At 35.3% G+C, this 22,269-nt stretch overlaps 1 protein-coding gene across 1 annotated transcript in view; it reads left to right on the forward strand.

Moving 5' to 3' along the window:
* The window catches only part of tbx5a (T-box transcription factor 5a), a 33,208-nt gene that overhangs the window by 5,191 nt on the left and 5,748 nt on the right, over positions 1-22,269 (forward strand). Inside the window, exons 4-5 of the mRNA XM_088936127.1 lie at positions 3,799-3,946; positions 11,660-11,812. Coding sequence (XP_088792253.1) covers positions 3,799-3,946; positions 11,660-11,812 — 301 coding nt within the window. The remainder of the gene's footprint in view (positions 1-3,798; positions 3,947-11,659; positions 11,813-22,269) is intronic.

Consider the following 22,269-nt stretch of genomic DNA (forward strand, 5'->3'; position numbering starts at 1 on the left):
TTGCATCCATCATTTTATCAGTTTTGATTAGATGGATGAACATTTTAACCTTTAAAAATTTCACTTTAGTTCTTAAATAACAAACAAGGCCCAAGAAAATCTTGCCTAATACTTTTATAAACATATTATAAAATACATATAATATGCTTCATACAGTATTTTTCTGTTTAAAATGACCATAAAAATAGGTTCAAAAGTTTTGAAACCAATACCCAGAAAGTCATTTTAACTTCTCTCCTTCTTTCACAAGCCACAAGTGTTTTTTTAATAAACACCAATCGCCAGAATAACCCAAACTACGAAAAACTATATTTGTTCCAGACGACATATTTTAATACTTATTTGGAAGATAGTGAGAATAACCAACATAAAATAATCGCCTTTTCTATCCCTGTCATTATGAAAAACCTTTTTATAATTTTTTCGTCAGGTTTTGAACGGAAAGGGTTCACCACCTCCTGTCCGGAGGGGAATACGGGAACACTTTTATTTTATTAAAAGAGGATTTATAATTCAGCGTTTCTGTTTCACCATCACTGAAAACCGTAACCCGGCGACCTGAAGTGGTCCCCCAAACTTTAACAGGCGGATTGTAGTGAGAGCAAGTAGGTCTTCCTGCTCCGCAACGGGCTGGCGACGTACTGTAGTCAGACCGCGCGCTAAGGCTGCGTATGGCTCCGGGTTGCCACGACCTGACTGGAATAATCGACTTTTTATGATACTTGGATATTCGTTTTTCTGTATATCCTGTTATGCTGCAAATATTGCATAGCATCTTCTGTTACTGCGTGGGAGCACAGTTCCGCTGTGATAGCGGAAACAGCAGTTTTATAGCCTTTGAACTTGTGATTCCTAGGCGCCATTTTAAATATTCGTCAACACACGGCTCTTCTTGTACTGCGTTGGTATTATGTATTTTATTCAAGTCAGAAGAGAGACCCATAGCGAGGTAGCGATGCACAGATATAGGCAGTAAAATATGCATAACTCTGAGGATTGCGTCACGATTAACATTATTAACGTTGTCATTAATCACATGGCACCATACGAACGTCTTTATTCTGTCAGCAACTGCGTTAGGTTAAACGAATGAAGTAACTACATATAATAGGATAAATATAATATATATATATTGATGGTTCTAAATATAGTATTCCAAGTCTTTAAAGAGCGATTCATCAATTAATTGTTGTTGCTGTTGTTTTGGTAACAGCAGCAGTTGCAGTGGTACCACAGCCTGGTCCTAAAACAGCGTAATTTAAAATGTAACGAGAAGATCCACGTTCGGAAAATAATAGTACATGTCCCATTTAGGGACGTACTTGTCAAGGCGGATTAAAAGGTATCAAGGATGAAGGTTTTGGTTAATTCTGGGTCAAATGCAGCGTGACAGAAGAACAGGAAAACGAGAATCCTCATTATCCTCTTTGAAGACCCTCTCCAGCGCCATCAGCCAATTATAATTAATGAATGAAAAAAAACAGTCCCACCCCTTCGAAACTGCTCTTTCTAACTTGCGGTATGAACTGCTAGGCATTGCAGATTGAGCTCGACTTTCAAAGCCGCACTTTATTTGAAGTCGTATAAGCGTCTTACATATTCGCGATTCCACTCAAGTCTGTTGGTGTTTTCCAGTATTATAAATTATCATCATCTTAGCAAATTTTGAGAGAACAACTGACGCTTACAAAGCCAGTCAGGATATGAATGCTGGGAATATACAAAAGACGTTTAAAAGGAAACAGCATACACGCCAATAGATTGTGTGGTGGGGTAGTAGCGGATTATAGGCTTTTCTTTAATGGTTTAATAAAAATGCAATTTCTATAATGTTAGTTTAAAGTAATCAGTCTTTTGACATTACTACATTTTTTTAATCGCATGAACGTCCCAAATTATATACCTGCTAAAGGACTGCAAACATTTTCTTCGACGGCTCACGAGGAAGTAATCTTTATACTGTACAGTCATGCAAGAGTCTGATAGTTTTGTACAAACTGCTATTTTAGAAGGAATGTCTTTTTTACAGACTGGTTCACTATCAGCGGTACCCACATCTCCTCTCTCACCTAACCATGCATCAATTATGTATTTATTACCAAATTATTTATTTATTTATAAACTGGAATATGGCACCCTGTTCCAACAAGTCAGCGACAAGCCTGGTTAATAATTCATGTTCATGGGCGTTGAGTTGAATGAAGAGATAAGAAATGCTTTCAGTAGCAGAAGATGCATTTAGTATAATCCTTCCTCTACATTTCTCTTACTCCTTACATTCGACTTTATCATTATCTTAATGTTAAAAAAATAAATTGCTTCTGCGCTATCACTTCAATAAGTTTATATTCCTATAAGTGATCCTGTTACTCATTGGCGGTAGTTGTGGGTGCCTGGATTATTCCCAAATCTACTTCCAGTCTGAAGACCACGGAAAGTTAGGGAATTGCAATTATTCGTCCTGAGGGCAACTGTTTCTAGTAAAAATTTAAAAGGACATGCATTGTTTTCTGAAATAATTCTACAATTTTAATTTGATTTCATAGTTTCTCAACCCAACGTTTCCTTGTTATTTGGACATCAAAGTTCTACACCACAGTTATGTCTTAAAAGCATATTACAAAAATTACAAGTTACACAAATTGAGTCTCTTCAATAAATATGATTTGTGTGCGTATGTCTTGACTTTGTATGTCTTATCTAGCAATTCCTTTCATTTCCAGAGACATTTTAAAAATGTACTTTAAGAAAATACTCAAGTAGCCTACGGTTCGTGACAGATACATTCAGGGTTTCAAGCGGACCAATTTGATCACTAATAAGGTACTATTTTAGAATTCATATTAGGATGAAATCTTCGTGCGGTCACTTACTTCCCTGTTAAAACGCATTTCGCTACGTTAAACAGTTTGAATTGAAATCAAATTCTGAATATGCTATAGCGCTGGTTAAAAATAGGTGTTTCTGCTGAAAATTCTGTTTTCAGATCACTAGGATTTCTGACGTTGTAATGAAATAAGAGGTTACGGTTTAATTTTATTCTTTATGACTAGTATTAATAATCGTACAGAGAAGTGTTTTTTTTCTTGGTTAAATACTTTTTTTAAACAGCGTATACCAGCGTTTTAAGGTAAGAATAACCCTATAGAATAAAATGTCGCACAAAGCCCGGTGGGAAGTATTGTTTGCAATAAGGCGCAAAAACTTTGGGCAGATTGTTCTAAAGTGTCTACTTTGATATTTTCCCAAAACATTTTTTTCCCCTAAGAACACGGACCAGGAGAACTTTAGAACAGGATTAACGTGATTTGTAGTTGCGTACATCTAGAACGAGTGTTTACTGATCACATTTAAGGGTTTCTCGCACAGAAATAAGGTTCCTATTAAAAAAAAACGTCGTTTTGGTTTGGCCTACCGGCTGTGTGGACTGTCCCATCCAGCACTTATCAGACTGCACTGCGCGTTTTGTATTAGAAGATTAAAAAATCCTAAAATGACCAAAAAATAATGTGCAAGAATGAATCCCGTGAATAAAAAAAACATCTAAAAAACAGCGACACCTAAAAGTCAGCCAGCTGGACCTATTCCTGCCTTTAATCCCCAAAAGATATCAACTAAGCATTAGGCTACGAGCCGATTTGTCTCATTTCCTTGATTTTTTTCCCGAACAGATAACATGCCTTACCAAAGGCTAACCGCTTAGAAATCCGAGAGAAAGAAACAGAGATAAAACACTCTTGATCCATGCAGGTGAGCGGTCGGCGGTGTGTAACACTGTGAATGTGGTGTGTGACCCAGGTCTGTGACTGGGAAAGCAGAACCTGCTATGCCCGGAAGACTCTACGTTCACCCCGACTCGCCAGCTACAGGGGCGCATTGGATGAGGCAACTCGTGTCCTTCCAGAAGCTGAAGTTAACGAACAACCACCTCGATCCATTCGGACATGTAAGATGAATGTGTTTGTCTTTGGTGCCTTTTTGATCTTTCGGTTCATTTTGCGATCTGATGGTCTGATGTCATGATGTTTGAGACTTCACACACTAGAAAACAACGCAGTTTGTGATCAAGCATAAATAATACAACTACGGTGTCAGTAAAACACGTAGCGTTTCATTAATACGTCCTCTTCAAGTTCTGATGTTGAGTAGTATTGCGACAGAAATCACAATAAAGTGAGTATTTAGTCCTTGCTGCTATTATTGGTATTAACACACCAATATTAATATAACCAACAAACGTTACAGTGATCTTCTTCTCAAAAATGGTTGTTTTCAAAAGCAAGAATCAAGAAATATCATATTTGAAGTGAAAATAGCGTTTCCCTTTAAACTGTCAAATTATATCCAAAGCCATTTGTTAGTTCACTAGATGTGAGAAATGAAAAAGATTAATTATACAATTTTATACGTCAACAAATATCTTTTTTCAAAGGAGGATAAACAAAAACTTTCAACCACATAGTTATTATGTGAAATCAAAGCAGAGTTTTAGTTTTTGAAGAAATCATTAGACAAAAACTCTAAAATACGACAATTTTGCAATTCAAAATTGAAATTGACTATACATCTCTTTAAAGGGACACCAGCGATTTTCATTACATATATCATTCAATTGAAACGTTGGTATAAGTAGTTAATATGTTTACTGTATTGTATTTTATCTGTATAGCTTTTCCACTACAAACGTTTGTTAAGTTTTACACGTTTTTTCATCTAACATTACCGAAGTTAGGTAAAAATAAATTAAATATAAATATTAGAAAATATAAAACATAAATATTAGTAAATGGTTTATCGAAATTGTTTTAACACTCAGTTTTAGAAAATGACATTAGGATACATTTTCAGCTAGACTTAAATAATTAAGGCTAGTCCATTAGATATAACCTAAAAGGTTAACATACATCTGCACAAACTTACTTTATTTCAGGAAAATAATTTCTTCGCCCGAATAGAATTCCTTAACCTGACTGTCTCGGAAAAGCAGTCTACAATTTAAAGGTGCGGTAAAAACTAACGCTGGCCACAGAATGTTCTTTGTAAGATTCATTTACAACTTGCATTTGGGGATATCGGCAAATATGTCAGACATCTTGGGCTTTTTAATATTAAAAACAGCAATAAAAATGATGATCAAATTGGTGTCATGTTGCAGTAGATTGTAGTGCAATAACAACAGATTTTTATGACACTAAAATGATTCTGCTGCCAATGAAATTCATTATCTAAAAGGTTTAGAATGATAGCAAATGCTTCTAAGTGTATAGAACTTAAATATACAACAGTATATAACATTAAGAGGCTATGTTCAAATATAAATAAAACACAGAAAGCTACACTCAAACCATCCTCATTACTTTTCTGGCAACTGAATCAACAGTTCGAACACAAACATCCCAAGAGCGACAATCAGAAGATGTCAGTGGAGACTTTTGGGTTGGATGTGAAAGTTTTGTCCTTTATTTTTTCTCTTTCCAAACGAGGGCTACCAGTTAGTACAAATTACGCCGAAGTGAACAGGCTTCATTTTGATATATCTTTCCCATACGTACTGTACGTTGTACCTCGGTAGATCTGTATCTGTTAACCTTCAGGATTATTTGAACCGAAAAAACTCCCCCTCTCATCTTCTTGAGCATTTACATCTCGCCTACGTGCGTTTCATCAAACTCGCTTTCAGTCTTTGACTAAAATAGTTGCTTCCTTATTTCTTTCATTAAAAAAACTGCTAAAGCATCATACATGTGTTAATATTTTCCAAAAAACTTATCCAAAGCAATTTATTGGTAATCTGTAGACGTGGCACTGACAACTAAAATATCGTTCTGGTTAAACACGTTTTAGCAATTTATCCATATATTATGTTAATCTAAACATGATATATTACATATTGGATTAGAAATTACCACATATGTTTTTGTTTAACACTTTGTATAGTTAAGCCATGAATACTTTATTCAGACATTATACAAGGAGATTAAATATAGGCTCATGCAGTTCCTAATAAAAAGGTTTCGTTTGTGTTTTGCTTATGTATTTTACAGATTCATTATTTAGTCATTAGTTGCAGTTACATATTGATTATCCATGCTGGCATTATTGAGTACTGACACCATCAGTCTTAATAAGATAAAATTGAGGTGAACCATGGTCTTGCATAAAAGTGACATTTCCAGCATTTAGAGATAGGTATATGGAGTTTAGTCACCTGACCGTTTGCAATTAGTGTAGACTGTAATGGACAAACTTAAAAAATACAAGAGGATACACCAATGACAGAGATGTAACATGAGATATTCACTGTTATTGTGCTAAGAAACAACTCTGTACCAAGTATAATTCCTGTTAAGAAATTTCTAACATAATGGACATATTGTAGTGCATTATTGATTATTGATTATGTACGTCCTGCAGACCCCGGATCAGGGCTCCTGTAGTTATAAGTCTCTGCCAAGATGTCCTTTGGCCTTAAAGTGCAGGTCCTTCTGGTTACGTGTGGATAAGATCTCATGTTGTCAGTCCAGTGGCCATAATAACATACATAATGCATTTTACAATGAACTGGACAGTAAAATACAGTAAAGCAAATGTTTTGTTAACAAAGTCAAAACAGTAAGCTGCTTGAGTGTTTTATGGATAGATTTTAGAACTTGCATGCTACCTGCATTCTTCAAAACCCTGGAATATGAGCTATTTGTCTTCCCCACTTTGAATATTTTCAGCTTGTTACATTTATGTGCTAAACTCTGTGCTTTCACACCGTGTTTGATGACTGTTGACAGTAGTACTGTACCTGCCACTTTTGTTTTCAATCTATCGTAGTTCACTGTCTGTAGACATCAAAATACATGCTCTGCTTCAGGAGACTAGGCACAAGTGGGAACCAGTAATCATACATATTTATGAATACAGAACTTTGCTCAATAAGTACATCACACAGCCAAAACATTGTGTTTCCTTTCTTCTCCTTTCAGCATGGAATAAACCCATTACTTGTTCCTTCAATACGTACATGCCTGCTTACTATGAATGAGCTATGTTTTTATATAAGTTATCTCTTTACAGTTTTTTTGCAGGTAATGTACTGTATATAAAGGTTTATTTAGGCTGTAGGTCTGTTTATTGATGTTTTTTCAATTGGTCTTGTTTGTTGGACTGAATGTATTTTAGAAGCTTCAGAAATAAAGGTATGTGGTCTGAAAGAAACCATTAGATCAATACTTTCCGACAGAACAAAAAGTGGATTTGTTCTCAGCACAACCTTTTTACAGAGCGAGTCTGTAAACACACACACTAGTGGCTTCCTCTGTTAACCATGCTGGACTTGAATAGCATACTGAATTGAGTTATTTCTGTACATAGAACAGTTGCTGATGTATAATGGCTTTTGAAATGAATATTTTTATGCAGGCAAGGCCCAGGCACTGCAGACATTCTGAATTTGTTATTTTGCACTTGAAACGTGCAATTAAGCTTAAAAACACCGAGCATCTGGTTATGAAACTCCTAATGGTCCAATTTAGAGCCATTTGTTTTCATTTTGAGCCTATACTCTAAAGCCAAAGTACACTAAAAACACAAAACGGAGAGAGAAATCTATAATAATCGCAATAGTAAGACACTTTGGATAAAAGCGTCTGCCAAATGAACAAATGTAAATAAGTCTTTAGTTAAAACCTGGTTTTTACTCTGTGCATTATGGAACCATGTTAATTGAATAGTCGTTGTTTTGGAACACAAAACAAGATAAGGAATGATATAATAAACACAATGACATGCACACACATTGTGAGCCCGACGTGAAGCATATAGGATTCAGATTTTCTGATGATTTTCAATAGTTCTTAACTGACACATAGGAGGAGAAGGAGCATGAAATTGTCATGAAAATAAGCACACCTTAGTTAAAACGTACTTTTCTACATGTGGCTTGCACAATGTTGCAGCTATAACATTTTCCAATCTACTACATCTTGTTTATAATAAAGTCTATCTACTGTAATATTTACCATGATGTATATTGTGTATATATATATATGATTAAATACATTTGTTCTTACATTTTCCTTTGTAATTGCATTTGAATAGAGATGTATTGTACTTGTATAAGACATCTATATTTACATTAGGTTTTTAGACAATGTTAGATCACGTCATACAAATGTTAGATGTATTTAAAACAGTTTCTCAGTGGCTGACCTCAATGCATGTCCCATCTCTTTGCCTATGGAAACCTGTGGGTATGAATGTAATCACATGATGATAAAAGTACTGCGGTGAATGACAAAAACAGGGTATATCATGGGTCAAGGACTGAAAAAAGGGGACCTGAAACATCCCCTCGCCTACTAAGTGGGTGGTCCAAGGACAGGACAGCAGCCCACTCTTGAGGCATGTGGAAAAATTGGGTTTGTGGCCTGCCATGTCTGTATCTACACAGTGAAGACACAGGAAATCAGTACATGCCTGTTTTGTGCGATGCCTGGAATTATTTTAACACTAAACTTTAATTCATGACTGGTATTCTATTATGATTCAAACATCAGTTTAACCTGTTTCTTAGATCTTTCAGTGATGAATGGGGATCATTTAATGGAGGACTTAAAAATTAAACTGAAATTGTTATATTTTCTCATAATCTAAGCTTGTCTAGTGAATTCCCTACTGTTATAACTGGTGTATCTGAAATACTACTTTACTACAAAAGGTTGTCTGTAGCTAAATTAGCAATAACAATTTCCACAAGGTTATTTTATATTGCATGAACATGTATATATACACACACTAATTCACCCATGAAAGTGTTACTTAAGAATGATAAAGAACTGTTAGAAATGTGTTATTAGCAGTTAGCATCACAATTTTGCCTCATTACAGTATAGATACCTATAGTGCTTATCATTGGCAGCACAGCTAAGTCTTAATTACTTAATGCTGTATATAATGAGATAGACATGCACTTTCAGTAACTAACCACGTGAGGCTCAAGATCTGTATATACTATCAATCAATTGGTATCTAATGAAGCTACAGCTGTAGTAGTCTCCACAGTGTCTGAGGACTGTATAGGGAGCAGGGCACGGCATCTCATTAAAACTGGATGAATGTGCAGTCAGTACTATTCCTACAGGGCCACATACTGGCCAAGAAAAACAAATACAGCACTGCACCAACAGAAAGAGTTTCAGCTTGCGGACTTCTCGCAAGTCAGCTCATAGTCTGCAATCAAATCCCAAACTCTCTAATTAAACACGAATGGATACTTTAACATTTATAGTCCTCATAAGCACAGTTAAAAAGTAGAGGCACCATTTTGTTTTTCAGCAGCTAAACTGATACAAAGATCACATCCTGTCATTTCATAAATTCCTATACCAAATAGCTCCTATTGTGAAGTTCTAGGTTCAGTACCATTTGCACTTAAAATACATAAAGAAATAAACAGTATAGTCAGTATAGTATAGTATCAGTCAATTTAATTTTACTATCACTCAAGTTCAAATTAATCAAATTCAATATTTTTTTTATATGAAGTTATTTACTTGGTATTTTAGATTCTGCAGATTTAATATTTATTACAAATACGTAATTGAGGAATTGCTTTTTTTTGTGGTTCCAGATTTTCTTTTCATTTCTGAAAAAAACGACTTTAATTTCTCAATATTTGGATTCTGTACACTCGGTGACAAGAAGTTGTAAACCATGTTCTTAAAGGGTTCCAATAGTTAGAATCATGTTCTAGTTTTAACTTACATTTCTTTGTGAGTAAAATCTATGCTAGCTTTCCTTGTAAAAAAACACATGTGAATGATATAAAAGTCGAAAAAATCGGAAATTACTTTTTCAGTATGTTGCAGACGCGCGATTTAGGGTTAGAGTTGAATGCTCAAAGGAACAGTTTACGTCTGACGTTTTAAAAACATGCATATTTGCTTTCCTTTAGGAAACACACTATGATACGTGAAACACATTTTTCCACATTACATACTGTACGAATCTTTGTATTTGTAAAATTGAAGACAAAACATCTAGGTAAAGTATAATGTTTGCGATCATTTACGTTCAGGAATTGCACTGGACATGGATCTAGACAAACCCAATATTGAGGGTCGGTGGCTATAGTAAATTAAAACCATTTTATACAGAACCATCACGGTAATTAGTCCTGTAGATCTCCAATATATCAAAGGTCAATGACCTCTCTGTTGTGTAAACTGGGAAACGGTAAGAGAAGGTGAGGAACACTGACGCGAAAGTATTGCATGTTTATAGATGAAGACTGGACTGCCTGCAGAAAAACTCAAGATATGTAAAACGCTTTCACTTTAAGGAATGTGTATGATAATGGAACAGAACATTCTGTTTGGAAAATGTCGGTTAAATGCAACAGTTTATTGTCTGGAGGTCTGCTAAAAAGCAAAAGGCTCTCTTTGAACACGGAGTATAACGCCCTTAACGTTTGCTATAGAGCTACGCAGTTTTCCTTGTCTATTTTTTTCCCATTGCTTGGTGTTGTCATGACTATCTTCTCAGATTGAGGAGACGGAAGTGAAGAGATCACACCGTGGTTACATAATTCACAAAACTAAATAACTTTTACCATTGCGAAAAACCTTTGCAACAAGCGATGCAGCGTCCTTTCAGCGAGTAAAGAGTAGCATCTGGAAAATGCCTTTGTAATGATATAAGATACCCTAAAAGCGAAGAGGCAATGTCTCCTACCGCGAAGACACAGGTAATGAAACTAGTCTATCTTAGACAATCTTAGGAGTATGGTCAGCAATGAAGTCAGCCAAAAAACCTGCACTACTAGCTCTCAATTAGAGTCGCTGTAATGAAATTAAGAACCATTAGATCGTTCGCCGCTGATGTCTACAGCTACCCGAGATGTCAAACCAATTTGGCTTAAACCCCAGGATGAGAGGCCCCAGCGAGAAAGATGACTTATCGAGGCCGAGCACAGCGCGGTCCAAGCCGGGCAAACAGCGTCTTTCTGTCGCCAGCTTCCCGAGGAAAGCAATCGCGACATGATGGATATAAAAGAAAGCAGTGTGAAACAAGGGACAGGCTAGGCCAGGCTGGTCTTCTACATTAATGTTTACTGTTGTGGTTTTACAAATACAAAATATCATTTGGCCTACTGAAATTTAATCACATGTATATGCAGTTCAATTAAAACGTGCATGGACGTGTACATACAACACAATACAAAAAATCTTCAAAATATCATCATCCTTGTGGTAGAAATAGTGCACGGAATTCAAGTTTAAATACAGCTTTGAAGAACTGAACAGAAAAAAATGCATTAAAGCGTAAAAATAAGAGACGTTTGCTTGTATTTTAACATTACACGCACGTAAAGCCTATATGTACTTCTGTACTGTACTTTGATTTATTAGCGCTTATCTCTTGGACGAGATAGTCCTGCCACAGCAGAGTTACTGCTGTTTCTTGTTATTGTTAGTTGCAATGGAAATCGTCACTGTGGCCTCAATGCAATGGAAAAGGGTCACAAGAAGGCAAATTTAAAAGCTTCGCAACAAATGAATAACTTTCAATGTTTGTCATTAATCTCTCCCACTAAATAAAGTGAGAATATTTTGCACGCCAGCACTCGGTTCGCTGCTCTGATACTACTATGTGTGTGTTTTCTTTGTAGATTATATTGAACTCCATGCACAAGTACCAACCGAGACTCCATATTGTGAAAGCGGACGAAAATAACGGATTCGGCTCCAAAAACACAGCGTTTTGTACTCATGTCTTCTCTGAAACGGCATTCATTGCAGTTACATCCTACCAAAACCACAAGGTAAGACAAAGGATCTGGATTTAAATTACATTTAACCCTGTTCTTCTTGTAGGCCTATCGCAACGATAAAATTGGTTAATCTTTTAAACTGGTCCGGAACTATAACTTGCAAACATTTAAAAATATTTTCGACGCTAAAATGCGGTTTCAATTACGTCACTGTTTCTGTTGTGATTAATTATAGTTAATTAATAATTGTGATGAATATATACATTCTGAGAAATATGTGCATGAAATCTAGGAGTTTAGTGCCAAGTAACTGGATAGGATACACAAAAATAATGCCGATTTTAATAGGAGTATTCTACGCTTAAGAATCTTTCACAAAGTATATAAATTAGTATGGCGATTCCTCTTTGTTGTGTAGTTAGCTCACGTGCTATGATTGCGTCTATGATATCAATGAATTGGTTTGAATAATTCCTTAACAAACATCAATGTTCTAAATTCCATAGCCTATAAAGACTAATCATCTCATATTAGTTCCAACACTGTGAAATGTTTAACTAGTATGATTCTGAAATAACACTTTTCATCATTTGCCATCTGAAATCACTGAAAAAACCGCAAGAATCCACTATAAGACACAGCAGTGTGTAATGTATGCAGCCGTCCTTAGCTATACTAAGAAAAGGGTCACAGAGATTAGTATGTCTGGACAGATACGTAGATATCAGCCACGGTGACTGGAGAATTGTCAATACCAGGATATCCACAGGGGCAGGAAAATTACATTCAGGGACTTCTGTTTTAGGTCCATGTACTTTGTATATGAACATAGTAGGTGGTTGTATGTTTTTCTCTCTTGACCACTGATGGAGAAAATCTATTTTGTAATAATATCCTGTTAAAATAACTCTATCACAGTTCCTCGTTGTGCCATTTGGGATACACCGGCCTCGTTGTTATTCCCACAGCAGTCACGCACATTGTGCCCTGTTTGTACTCTTAAACAACCGTTTTGCCACTATGCCCCTTGAGGTTTGACAACGTTGACCGCTTAATCATGTCTACATGAGAGATTTACGGCGTTGATGTGAAATTAAATGTTGTTTTTTTGTATGTGATCAAAGGAAAATTAAAATAGCATTTTCGTGACATCAAGACTAAATGTCTTCCTTATCAATCTCGTGATAATGAGCTAATCCGTCTATCAAGCTCCTGGCAATTCCTGCTTTTTGTTAGGGGTTTGTTGGCTTACAGTTTTCAAGTGATCCGCGATGTGCTCGGTGTAAATATCTTGTATAAAACACAGAACACATTCCGTTCATCTATTCTACAGACGCTACATGTGTCGAAACCTACAGTTTAATCCTTCTGACCAACGGAATGACATGGGTGGGGGGGAATCAAAAGATTGATGAGTACTATTTCCGAACTCTTCTTTTCTCCCGGAGACGCCGTATCACGGCTTTTGCTTATAATCCATCTGAGATTCAAATTTGCGGCGAAGTCTCACGTTTCAAATTTCTCTTTCTACGTTTGCCCCTCAAAAAACTTCTATCAAAGAATGTATGCTGGTCATAGGTCATACACGGAAACTTATCACTTTCAAGGACAAAATAAGAGCCGTAATTTTTCCAATTGTTTACCCTATAGGTTTCTTACATATGATGATTGTTATTTATAATTCACAAGATGTTGATGGCCATATATAATTACGATATATTTTACCGTAAGTACTGTAAGAGTTACTTACAAGTCACTGTCAGTCACTTTTGATTCTTCTTTAATATTGTCTTTTCCTCTACTGCCATTGATGTGCTAAACAAATCTCTAAATCGTTAAGGAATCGTTCGGAAGCAACTGATGCTCTTAAGATAGTTCTGTTCAAATATGTTGAAGTGTTTATTTTATCATTAATCATTTTTATCAAACCAAAAGCCAAGAAGGAAACATGAACACATCGCAATAGCGGACAAATATAATAATAAAAGACTTCTTAATTTTTAATACAAACGTATTGATGAAACGCGTATTTGCATTTCGTAAGAGTATGTGCATTTTGTTATAAACTTTTAACATCCATTTCTGTGAAGTTGAGTGTACCAAGTGCGGCACAGTGTTTCCATTGACGGCTGTGCGTGAAGGCGAAATCTTCGCCAAATATGAATTTATACAAATTCCTGGAAGTGCAACTTCCAAGCACTTGTTCATGGATCGCCCTGTCAGAGTCTACCAGAGACCAGTGCTCCAGTGCACAGTCCAACCGAGAATTCAGGAGCGAGGAATAGGAATAAAAATCAGAAATCATATCGTGCTGTTTCCAAGGTGAAAATATGACCAAATCATCTCTCCAGAATTAATACAGGACAAGAAGATGATTATTAAATAATATAATTATGGCTGCGATTATGGTCCCAGAACACAGTTGTCTTTTATTAGTTATGTTTTCTGAAACCACACTTTCTATTCAATAGCAAAAGACCACTATGACACTTACTTCAGGCTTAACAAGCAGACATCACAAATGTTAAGTGGTATTATTAAATTTACTAAATGTGTATTTTAATTGTTCAAAATGTGTATTTTAATTGACCAAAACCTTAAACTGATCAATTTACCGACACACTACGTGAAATGAGTCTCCCCACATTCGCTCAATACTCAAACAAGTTGTACCTGTATGAACATATTTGCACGGCGCAACTTATCTAATTATACGCGTATTAAGGGGGTATTCAAACCTTTTGCTTCGTATTCAGCGTGCAGGTATTGTGCTTAAATACCTTTTCAAGGGAGATGGTCTTTGATTCTGACTGGCCAAACTCTCTTTCAGATGGTGACGACAAAACAAAATTATATAAAGTTAACTCCACTGGAACTACAGAACGAATTCATTTATATGACTTTATTGGCAGTAACTACAAACGTCAGTGGTAAGGACTGTAGCGGTTCACAGTAATTTCGGTTTCATAAAATTAAAGTACAAGGTGGAGCGGCCAACCAGATAATCGAAGAAGAAGTCAATATAACAATTTTGCAAATGGCGCAACAACGGGTTCCCCTAATTTCAAATTACTCTCTGTAATTGTGTATACTAAATCTTTAAACGTTTTACGATGGTTTCATTTTAGATATCAAAATGAGAACATGCTGTACCCGCTAATTTACAAGGCAGATAAAATCTGAAGTGGCTACTGATACTCCTGCAGGTTAAATCCAGACCCATTCTGTGGTTTAGCACCTACAATTAAAAATGGCAACTCTGCATGCAAACAGGTCCAATTCGAGGCTGTTACTACTGCAATATATTGCTCACAAGGTAGTTACACCGATCTGGGTGTTTTGTGGCCTTCAAATGTGTTTGCATAATCAAACCGTACGTCACGGACATTAAAACACAGATTATCACTTAATTGTCACATCAGAAGAAAAAAAGCTGTTGATGGTAGAGTACTAGTACTGTTTCAGTTTTTGTTCGTTTCAGTTTCCAAGTCAAGATCATACCCAGTCCCCGAAGACAGTGAATTCCCATTAAAAGTCAACAGCAATTTCAGTTCAACTCTTGTTTAGTTTCGCGAACGGCAACGTTTCGGTTTTGTGTTTGTAACTTTGATGTTGTTACTTTAGTTTCTAAGCACTATCCAAAATTCACTTTATTTTAGTCTGTACCAGAGGACAAAGACTACATGAGCAATGCTATGAACTATGACTGTGATACAATTAACTTTCTGAGAGAATTTCTCTTTTTACACTCCAAACTAGTATAAGTAAAATATTCTGATACTAATACAACATCACTATATTTTTTAAAAAGAAAATACAGCCGCACTAAGGACATTCAAGAAGCTGCCAAATTTGATTTTCAGTTTGTCTCTTTGTCTGACATCATCCATAACGTACTGTATCATTATCCTTACATTTACTTAGTATATATCTTAATTTTGAATACATCTATAAGATATGTTTTTAGAGTTGCTGATTTTGGGCATTTGTCCCGCCACACACAGGATTTAACTATGTTTACTAATCCGACAAGAATATGCGCATAGCCGATTAATACTATGACTGAGTACCTATGTTAAGCTTCAAAAGAAATTCAATAAAGTTTGAGGTAGGTGCTCTGAGTTGGTGCGCTGTACTAACAATCAATGGCAATTTCAGCTCGGTGTTTTCCAAGTGATTTCAAGATGCCGTCGTTTCTGAATAAATCATCGTCTGAGAGAGTAACTTTTTGGTTCACTTCCAAAGCAGTGTAGTTGTAGTGACTGATGTCTAAATCATTATGGAAATCCGTCCACGCTTGAATGAAATATTGCTAAATTAATTAGGCTGTTTCTTTTACTCCCATGTTCCGAGTCTTAAGGTTAAAAATCAATACCGCGTCTCGGATTTAATTGACCAGTGCATGTTTTTCATATCCGGTGGCCAAGGCAAAGTATTGCTGTCGAGGGTCTGGGCGGGGTTATGGAGGGGGGAAAGCGAGACGCATGAATGATGAGCGAGCCAATCAAAATTTCAAATGCCAGTACAGGAAACTTAAACGACTGTTATCCAAAGGGTGGTGGTAATTACTTTGAGAAGGCGGCCTTTGGTCAATACATATTCTCATTAATTGTTACAGTTTGAGGCTGGAAAACGGAAACGTTTTCTTCTACTTTGCCCCTGGATATAGGGGGACGGTAATCTAATACAATCTAATCTAATTTTCCCCTTTCCTTCTCAGGAATTATCTTCTGAAAGTTACTTAACCAGCAAATATATATTACAAATTTATACATGTTGTTCTCGCTTGACTTTACAAATTCCAAGGAGAGACATTCACAAGATCTCCGTGCACTAACACTCGTAGACTTTTTTACTTCTTTTAAAACAGGTTCGTGATAGTTTTTGCTATTTGTATTCTAAAATAAGTTTTAAAACAGAGGACAATGGGCTAAAATAAAACTCTCTTATCCTAACTAAATCTTAATTCTCCACGTTTGAAACAGAGGATAGGTATTACAGCATTGTTTAATTTAAAATCCCCAAAGCTCAAAAGATGTACATTATATTACTGTCTATTTGGTTTCAGGTGATCTACAAATGTTGCAGATCTCAATTTAAACATCTTTTTAACTTAATATATATTTTAACCGTTTAGTTTTACTTCCATAATAGAACGCTTGGAATTAAAAAACGAAATCTTTTTTACATGTGTTGTTTTATGAAATCAAATAGTAAATATTAAAATAATTATAATCCCTATTTATTGCTTGCAAAAGACTATGGTACAAACCTAAAATAAAAATCGGTTTCACTCTAAAAATACTTTTTAAACTTAAGCCATAACACCTCAGCGTATCATTAAAGTAATTGTAGATCATTATAATAGATACTAGGACGTAGAAAACATTAAGAACTTGTTCATCACAACGATATTGGTAAATAAATTATTATGATTCTTGACCTAACAGCTAAGGGTCTAGAACATTAATAAGGATCATTTAAAAAAATGCATAGCTCTAAGATAGATCTAGATTAAGAGGTTAAGTTGTTATAAAATTGTAAGAAGCTGCTTTGAAAATAAATTCTTTATTATACACCTTATAAAAACATATTTGGTTTGTTAGAGAAATGTTTAAGTGGACAAAGTAGTAGCAAATACAGTTAATATAATAAATACAACTACATTTAATTAATTAGTGTTTTAAAAAGAACAGGGTTTAATGTTGTTAGGGTTCTTTTAAACACATTTCGGTCCCAGTTCACAATGCATATTATCCAACCAAAGAATTAGAACCAAACAATAAAAACATTACTTAATTAAAAAAAAAATCTTCTCTTCAACAATCTTTTAACCAATAAAATCTTATTAAACCTTTCACTTCAGTTCACAGCAGTAAGTAATCACTAGCTCCAGTGGTTTTCCTTGGTTTAACTGCATTCTAGCGCACACACACACTCACCTACAGCAGTACAAAAGATTGAAGTAAGCCTTTAATAAGTGTGTCCTTTCAAATGTTTTTTTTAAACCATATTTCTTGTAACATCAAATTTTGCTGTTTTTTTTAATGAACTCCGCTCCAAAAAATTAACAAGTAACGAAAGTTCTAAAGAAACACACATAATGCATGGAAGACATATATGAATGAGTATAATTGAAGAGTAAATTCTTAAAATGTGTCATTCTGTTGTAATACTAACTTTGCTTTGTTATTTTAACAATAGAAAATACAATAGTGTGTGCAGTGTTTTTGATCCAAGGCTGATTAGCTATTAAAGTTGTCTATAATGTCTGAATTCCTGACTTGCTGCAAATGACAGACATGTCTTGTGTGATTTTGGACAGTTAGGAGTGACAATTTGAGAAGATCATGAGTGCTAATGGTTTCGTTAAGGCATCTTCTTCAGTATTTGCAGGGTTTGTAAAACAATCTGTGAAATCTTTACTGGGGGAGATTCTGTTTCATTCAGTTTTACCACATGGTAATGCCTCTGTAATTACAGATATCATCGCAAAACAACCATGTCTTACTGAGCAGCTGCACAGAAGCAATTCTTTTGTCTGCAGCCCTGTCTGTGTGGGGATTTTAATAAAGGCAGTACCTCCCACCAACTTCCATACTCCTTCCATTACCAAAAAAAACTCACACAAAAACCGCAACATCTTTAAGCTTAGATGATATCCATTTTGTTACCCCTTGATTTGTTTTTGCAGTATTCAGAATTATTTGCCACTTTTATTGCATTTTATTCCTACCTGGGACTGCATTTTTTTCTCTATAGCACTTTTACCCCCAGTGTCTCATAGAGATACATAGTACGCCTGTAGTGCTACACATTTGAATAGGTCTTTTCTTTCTTATAATCAGAAAACATTAAATTAAAAAAAATCCTGAAAACAGAACAACTAAGGGGCTGCCAAATGCACCATCTGTTTATTAGGCCTTTGTCACAGCAAAGGGGATTTTACAAGGTTCCACAACTAGCGAAAGCCAGTTTACAGACGGCTCTCATGTGTCAGGGGATACACAGCGCCTGCCAGCACAGTACCTGCCAAATGTATCCCTCCTTATGTGGGAATACCCAAGCGCTCTGTATAATCTATCTGGCACGAGCTCGAGGTGTACTGTAAGGTATCTGGGGAAAAAGAGAAAAAACAACAGTTAACAACAGTGTCTCATCCACCAACCTAAATCATTAATGCCTGATATCACAAGCCAAAGAGTATCTGTATTCCAGAGAATATCAAGTATGAAAGCAAAGAAAAAGATGTTCTTTATAAACAGGGGTCTTGGAGTCTTCATATTTTTGAGCTATTCTTCAATACTAACAATAAATGCACCATTTTAATTTAAGAACAAAGGCATCAGTACGTATACAGCAGTGATAAAGCTTTTTGTTTTCTATGGATAGAGTCCACTTGTCCTAGAACTGATCTTTAGAATTCTGGTTTATTTTTATATTCTCATTTTTCATTGTTTGTGGCAGCAGACCATCCTTTTTTTCCAACTATGATTAAAAAAAAAATATTAGCCTTTGATAAAACTAAACCAAATGTATGTCAGAATGAGATCATCAGCAGTTTTTCACTCATTTCATTTTATGCTAGCATCCTACTATTTTGGAAATAAGCACAAACACACAATGCATGTAGTGGTGGTTTTCAACACACTTTTTATGTAAATGACTGAGATTTGGGTCCATATTAAAGAAACATGTTTTACACCATGTGTAATCAGACACATTCCCAACAAGTGCAAGACATTCACAGCTGCAGCATTCATTTAAATTAATTTAAGATTTAAGATTTTTAAGATAAAATAAGATTAATTTAATTAATTTATCTCTGCAAAGCAGTATAATTTACAATTCAGAACTGTTGAAATACAAACCAACTAATCAGAAAAGTTAAATTATTCTTCAATCATCTATAATAAAATCAGGGATGCAAGCCTAAAGAAATGGACGATAATGATTATCATAGCTTTCCTTGCGTAGAATGCAAAAAAACATTAGTGTTGTCATCAGGTGAAAGTCAGATGTTAAAATTGTTTACAATTAATTCTTTACTCAGTCTGTCAGAAAATCTACATGAAGGGACACCGATAGTTTTATACTCTCTTCATTCAATCAAGACAGGCTGAAGAAAGTAGAGAACTATTAGGGAACTGTGATCCTGGTATGATAAACTTTGAAATATGTTTAAAACCTTGTAAAGAATACAGTCCAAAAAAGTTTACAATTTCTGAATAGTCAACTATGAAAGAATGAGGCTTAGTTTAAGAAACACAGGATAGAGACTGAAAGATTAACAAGGCATAGGATAAGTCTGAAATGAGTTGAGAATGGATGCAAAGAAATTATATTCTGCTACAAGAACTGACTCACCCAGGCAAATCAAAGCCAAGAAAGCAGCAGTCCAAATGGTTTAATAAATCAATTAAGAAAAATACATGGAGAAGCAAGTGCTTTATAAAAATAGTTTTAACATTTCACTGTTAAAGGAAAAGTGCATAGTGATTTGTAAGCACTTTCCTAAAATATGTTAGGAAGGCTAGGGGAAATATAAAAAAGAATGTTGCAATGAAGGCTAAAATAAATAATAAAGGTGTTTATGAGTATTACAAGAGCAAGAGAACAATAATGGATGACAAAATATCTCATAGCTAAAAATGGGAAACCTTTGGATATTGATAGAGAAACGGTAGACATATTAAATGAACATTCCTCTCTGGTGTAAGCTGAAGAAGAACTAGAAAACATGTCTCAGTCTAAACACAAAGTTCTATGTCAAAGAATATCACAATCAAAAAGGTACAGATACTACAAAAACTAAGGGTAAATATCCAGGACTTGATGGTTTCCTACCACTTGTATTTAACGAAGCAAGAGATCTGAAGTGATTCAGTCTGTTATTAAAACTCATCCAACAGTCAATCGAGACAGAGCTAAAACCCACTGACTGTAAAATTGCTAATGTAGCATCCATCCATGAATAGGGTGACAGAACCGATCCAGGCATGAAACAAAAATCAGAACTAAACTAGAGGATCATGTGTATAGCAGTAGGATTCTAAGAGACTGTTAATATGATTTTAGAAAATGTTAGTCTTGCTTAATTAACTTATCAGGATTTTTTTAACAAACAACACTAGTAGTAATGAATACAAACAACATATGATACAGTTTAGTTTATTTAGGTATACTACATACAATTTGTTTGATAACCGTTCTTATAAAGGATTAATTCTCTCAAACTGCTGGAAGCAGGAATTCAAGCAAAATATAGATGTGGATTGAGAACTCGTTAACACTTAAGGGATGAGTGCTTAAATTGGGGGTGATGTCATTATTAGTGTGCTACAGAGGTCTGTATAAGGTTAAATGTTCTAACATCCTAAAGTTAAGTTTTTACATTCTGGCATAGTAGGCAAACTAGTCAAGTCTGCAAATAATACCAACATCAGAATAGAAACTATAAATATGCTGTAAGATAGAAAACGCTGAATCTTAAGAAGCAGCCAATGGAAAAGATTTAGGTGTGTAGACGTAATTTATATCATATAAACAATATGAGAAGCAATTAAAAATTAAATGGATACATAGTTAAAATAGTTAAAATTAGTCTTTTCAATTTAATTGAATTGTCTGGTTACCACATAATGAAAGAGATATTGGTGCTCTGGAATCAGTCAGGAGAAAAGTGGTGAGATATATCCATAGACTCAAAGATAAGTCCTACACTGAATCTCTTAAGTCTGACCCAGAGGACACCAGAAGGGGCCATGACCGAAATATTCATTTCCAGACCTGAGGCACTGTCTCCGTGGAGCTTGTATGTTCTCCCTGTGTTTTGTGGGTTTTCCCCTGGTGCTCCGGTTTCCTCCCACAGTCCAAATATATGCTGGTAGGTTAATTAGCTTCTGTGAAAATCGGTCCTGGTGTGAGTGTGCGTGTTTTGGCAAAGTGTATCCTTCCTTGCGCCTGCTGCTTGCTGGGATAGACTCCGATCCCCCACGACAATGAATTGGAATCAGTGGTTAGAAAATGGATGGATGGATCCTTACTTAGAAAGGCTCACAGCTAACTATTAAAATAGCCGCTTAATTTCTCATTCCCTGTCAATGATATTGTCAATCAACATAGCAAATAACATCTCTTGTGAGTATTATTAACAATTTTCATCATTGCTTTTGTTAAGAACCAAATACACCTTATTATACTTTACATTTGGAAAAAAAAATGAGTCTTCTGCACCCATTAAGACTCAGTGGTTCAGAGGATTGTTTTGGGGGCAGTAACTGAAAGAGACATCAGAGACGTATATGTGTAACAAAACTGAATCTTGGTTTTAAATGTCAAAATCTTACTTGTAATTTTTATGTGTCATGGATATAATTTAAAGAAGGAAAAGAGAAGAGGAGGAACAGTCATCTTCTGCTGTCTTGTCCTTTTTAATTTCCTAAAGCAAAAACCACAAAGGGTTACAGTATATGCAGAATACAAACAGGACAGTTTTGTGGTTGCCC

This window comes from Atractosteus spatula, chromosome 17, assembly GCF_055471065.1.
Source record: "Atractosteus spatula isolate fAtrSpa1 chromosome 17, fAtrSpa1.hap1, whole genome shotgun sequence".
NCBI lineage: Eukaryota > Metazoa > Chordata > Actinopteri > Semionotiformes > Lepisosteidae > Atractosteus > Atractosteus spatula.